Source organism: Pteropus vampyrus, unplaced genomic scaffold (genome assembly GCF_000151845.1).
Source record: "Pteropus vampyrus isolate Shadow unplaced genomic scaffold, Pvam_2.0 Scaffold159, whole genome shotgun sequence".
Classification (NCBI taxonomy): domain Eukaryota; kingdom Metazoa; phylum Chordata; class Mammalia; order Chiroptera; family Pteropodidae; genus Pteropus; species Pteropus vampyrus.
In genome coordinates, this window is record NW_011888940.1 from 1,126,432 (window position 1) to 1,131,433 (window position 5,002).

The following is a 5,002-nucleotide window of genomic DNA, read 5'->3' on the forward strand; positions in this document are numbered from 1 at the left end:
GGCGGCGTAGGGGGTGGTAGTGGTGGTGTCTGTCTGTGTGTGCAAACGGGACCTCAGGGAGTTCTGGTTTTCAGAAGGAAACACAAGCTGTCTGGGCCTGCCCAGTGGCTGGAACGAAACGACTGAGCCCCGGATAGTAAATAACAGTGAGGGATTAAGTCTTAAGAAGTGAGAGGACTTGGCGAGATACTAGGGAACAAATGACACTGGTGAATGCGTGGGAGCGGGGGACCTAGCTTTCTTAGGCGCCCATCCAGTTTCCGAAGCGTAACCTTGGAAATGATTACCCCAAGGCCACGTCACAGTTTGTTGGACTCCAGTCGGAGTTCCACAACGACACCGGTTTCTCGCCCTTGCCGCGCTGTTTGCAGGAGGCTGTGTTTTGACCGTGAACTTTTCGTTAGCGTGCACACAACAAACACCTGTGAATACAGGCAGTAACCTAGGTGCTCCTCCTTAGGCACAGTCTGTAATAGCTGTTTTGAGAACGGAGAAGCCCTTCACCAGCACCAGGTAACACATCCCGCCCTCAGGCCCTTGAGAGTGTCTCTTGGCAGGTTTTGGCTGGGCGGGGGAGAGAATGGAGAACTGTTGTAAGCAGGTGGATGAGGGAAAGAGAGAGAGCTGGAGCAGGCGGGGAGAAGCAGAGAGATTTGGGGAGTGATGAACGGCACACTTTGCCTCCAACTCTTTGGGTTGGCTGTGCAACCTCGCTGATGTGGCCTTCACCTCGAACCAAAGATAGCTCCCAGTTAACGGGTTAAAACATCAGTTTTTGGAGGAGCACTTTTACTTCCTAAAGGGAAATGCCTAGCCCGGTATGTCAGGGGCAGGGAGTGGGGCAAAAACAATGGATGACCAAGGAAGTGGGTGCTGGCTCCCCAGACCTGGCCTGGAGGTCCTGTTGGGGACTCTACTCAGACCCATCCGACTGATCTGGCTTTCAGCGTTCTCGAATCGGCTATAGAAAGCCCTTTTCTTCTCCCTGGGTGGGAGAAAGAGTCCACCTGTGTCTGATTTCACCATACGTTATTTACCAGTCCCAGATAGCTTAGCTCTTTGAGGTGACGTGTTCAGTCCAGACAAGAGAAAACTTGTCCCCTGAGAGGGTGAATGTAACCGGAGTAGAATCTGGGCTAAACCACAGACTAAATAAAATATACGCAGGGGAGGTCAAGAATGTTTGTCCCCAAGAGCCTGGCCCCATGGCCCGAGGTAGCTGTGTTACTGTGACTATGCAATTCTCTGTTTGTCTGTGCCTCCTGCTTTACCAAGTGTCTTTGCTGAGATGATTTTATCTAATTCTCACGGTCACCTTGCCAGGTAAATATCAATACCTCATTCTAGACAAGGACACTGAAGCTCAGAGAGGTTAAGTGGCTTTCTAAATATCACCTAGACAATAAATGCCAGAGCCATGGGTCAAACCCAAGTCTCTAAACTCCATGTCACACCCAGAGTCATCTATATGTATGAATGATTACTTCGTTCAGAATAGTTCAGTGCTATCTGTGTGAATTCCGTGATTCTCTCACTTACGGGCAGACAAGAAGTAGATGTGCACAGAAGAAATAGGAAAAGAAATACATGGCAGTGTTAGTTGGAAGCTGCTTTCGATCTGATGAAACAAACAGTTATGTCTTCGTTCAATACTTAACACATTTGTTCCATTCAATAAAGCAAATACGCTGACGTGTTTGAGGGGTGCTAGGGGTACAGTGATGATAAATATTGTTTTCCACTCAAGGCGGGAAACTGAGGTTCAGGGGGACTCTGCAGCTTAGCGAGGACATGAGCTGAGAACTACAGAAGATGGGGGACCACCGTGCCTGTGCCCTCATCTCCCAGGCTCTGCTGGCTCCATAGCATCTCCTCAAAGAAGAGGAGCCTCAATCTCCTCTTCAGTAAAGTGGGGGTGATACTATCATCTACACCGATGATTACGTGAAAGTCAACTAGACATTGGTAAGCATACTGAGTGACTAAGGTTAGCTGTTAGATGTTGCTGTTAATCCAAACAAGATGAGCTGAAAACCGAGCTGCCTTTTGGGCTCTTAGAGACAGCTTCTGTCGGTTTTTAAAATGCATTCAAACCTGACACAAATTCTTTCTTCTGAAATGTGTTCCCCGCAAAGTGATCTTTTTTGGCAGAATTTTGGGCTCCACAAACCAACACAACACCCAACCCTGCCCCTGAGCCACAGGCCCGTAGCTTGGGGATGGCACTCGTTGACATTGACATCTAATATAATTCTTATTATGAAAATTCTGTGTGATCACTACTACTCGTGAACCATTTAATATTTCATTTTATTAGATGCCCCTACTGGCTCATCATTCCTTCGGTTTTCCCTCGTATAGACCCCGCCCCGCCCCCAGGCATTTAAGGACGAATTGAATAAAATCTGTGCTAAAGGAACAGCAAAACAGTGTGCCCGTTGCAGGCACCGTCAGACACCAAGAGGCCAAACCAGAAATAAACGACAGAATAATTTTTCTCATTGGTTCGTTCATCGTCGTTTTTTTTCAGCAAATGTGCCTAGAGGGCCTACCGCGTGTGACGATCAGCTAGGCAGAGGTTAAGGTCGCAGGTCGTAGGGAAGCTAACCAGAAGATGTAATAAAGTACAGGTTCGAGAGCACAGATGTTGGAGCCAGGCCAGTGGCTTCAAATACTCTGACTGCCAATTAATTACTAGCCGTGGGATCGTGGGACAGTCACTTACTCGCTCTGTGTCTCAGTTGTACCTCCTCATCTGTACCTCGCCATCGTCGTGAAGATTAAACAAGTTACTTTAATCTTGCCACAGAGTCAGAGCTGCTTGTTAACTATTACTCCAGCGGGTGAGACCAACAGGGAATAAACAAAATTACTCAATTGCGTAAGGTCCATGGGCCCTGTTTCTCTTAGGAAACCCAGAAGGGCGTGAGATGGAAAATCACAAAGGTGGGGAGGTGGGTAGAATAATTCCTCTAGCGGGGCGATCATTAAATAACTCTCTGAGCAGCTGACAACAGAACTAAGACTTGCTGGGCGATGGGGGCTAGCTGAGCAGATCGGGGAGAAGGAACAAGTCCAAAACCCCCGAGGCGTGGAAGAGTGCGGCTTATTGAAATGGAAGACAGACAATGGGGCTTTGTAGACGGGCAGGGACCGTTCAAGTCAGGCTTAAAAAGCCTTGGCAATGCGTTTGGATTTTATGCAAAATGCAAGGCCTGCAGGGCTTTACGCAAGGTCTGGGGGGTGGGGGTCTTTGATCCAATTTACATTTCCCGATGCTCAATCTGGAGAAGGGATTGTAGGAGGACAAGGGTGGTGGTGTAGATCGGCAGGGGAGGGCCAAGGGGGCCTGGATCGAGTGGTGGCGATGCAGCTGGCGGAAAGCATTCGCATGGGAGATGTATCCTGGAGGCAGGATCGGGGAGCTTGCTGATGGATTGGACCCACTATTGTTGCCAGGGCAGGGAGGACATAAAATAGACCAGATCTGCAGGGAGCGCTGCAGGGGTGGCGGGGAGACGGTGGGTTTCCTCTGGGGCTCTGGAGGGTGAACACAGAGAACAGAACCCGGCCCAGCCTAGGACCTTGGCACCAGCCACTCTGTGTTCTACCTATAACCTCAGGCTTCCTACAGGCTGGCTTGGGCCAGGCCCAGTGCCTGACTTGGTTCCACTGAGCCCCGGCAGCAGCAGCAGCAGCAGCAGCAAAGGGAAGTTGGTTTTCATTTTCTCCAGGAGATGAGACCACAGTTAAATATACCCAACAGTGGACAAAACAGATCTCAGACACACATAGAAAGACCGAATGCTTGTGGGGAGATAGAAATCGGAGAGACGGGAACACGTCTCGTTTTTCTCCAGCCTGTGTCCTCCTCGCCTGGGTTTCAGGGAGGGCGGGGAGGGCCCTGGCCTCGCTCTGACAGAGGGCTCTTAAAGTATTAGAAACGAAGCACCCTACCCTCACCCCTTCTTCAGTAATTTCTGGAAAAAAAGGACTTATCTTTGTTAAGGTAAACATTGTTAAAAATAACTAAATACCAAGACAAACATGAGGCTTGCTCAAAACCATGAAGCAGATGGGATCGCAAGAGGAGGGTCCCCAAGTCATTTGCTGTGTGAAGGTTCCTGCCCCAATTTCCTAGTTTTTAAATTTCTACGGGTCCCATAACCAGGAGTAAGGGGAGTGTGAGGTCAGGATTTATAAGTGGTCATCACAGTCTCCCGCAGCAAGGCGAATTTAGCACAATAAAACGCATCTAGGTCTTGTTATCCTTGGGCCATCGGTGAACTTGGAGACACAAAGAAGCTCATGCACGGTTTCTGTCTGTGCAGTGACTTCCCATGTGGCAGATGCATGGGAGTGCTTTGTTTTATCCCAAGTGGAGTAAAGAGATGCCCTCTAAAGTTTGGGTTTGGGCTCCTCAGACTTCTTGCTCAAGCCCTTCCCAAGCAAAAACCAATATCCTCCTGATCTTTTGGAGATGTGGAGTTGTCTGTTTGCTTAGATTTTGCCGTAAGTGTGGATTTTTTACATCTTTTCCTAAACCTCCCCAAACTTCACTAGAACCCTGTGGCAGCTGTTGTCTGTCAATCACAGAGCAGCAGCTTAAGCGATTCCAATGCTCCAGGTGCCCACTGGCCTTGCCGCAGCTCTGGACAGTGTCTGTGTCTGAAAGAACATTACCTGGGTGGGATCGTTGGGCGGCGGTCAATAAATTCTCTGAGCCGGATGGCAGTCATGACGGATGGGATTCTGCAAAAAAAATTAAAGTGAAGGTTCGCATTGAAAATTTATACAAATTTCCAGGTATGACCTATCTAGTACTACAAAATCCTTCTTGAAAGTAGAAGGCCCATTGATAGCTTCTGCTAGACGATTTATGGAAAGAAATAGACTAGTAAAAGAGCAAGAAGAAACAGAAAGCATAAACCAATACATACAGATATGCTTCTGTTGAAAAATAAAAAATGCTGTGCCAGTTAGGCCCTTAGCCGCCTTTCTC

At 48.5% G+C, this 5,002-nt stretch overlaps 1 protein-coding gene across 1 annotated transcript in view; it reads right to left on the minus strand.

The window, feature by feature from the left end:
• CUNH1orf100 (chromosome unknown C1orf100 homolog) overlaps positions 1 to 4,739 on the minus strand; it is a 25,249-nt gene extending 20,510 nt beyond the window's left edge. Inside the window, exon 1 of the mRNA XM_011370091.2 lies at positions 4,684 to 4,739. Coding sequence (XP_011368393.1) covers positions 4,684 to 4,739 — 56 coding nt within the window. The remainder of the gene's footprint in view (positions 1 to 4,683) is intronic.
• Between the last annotated feature and the right edge of the window lie 263 nt (positions 4,740 to 5,002).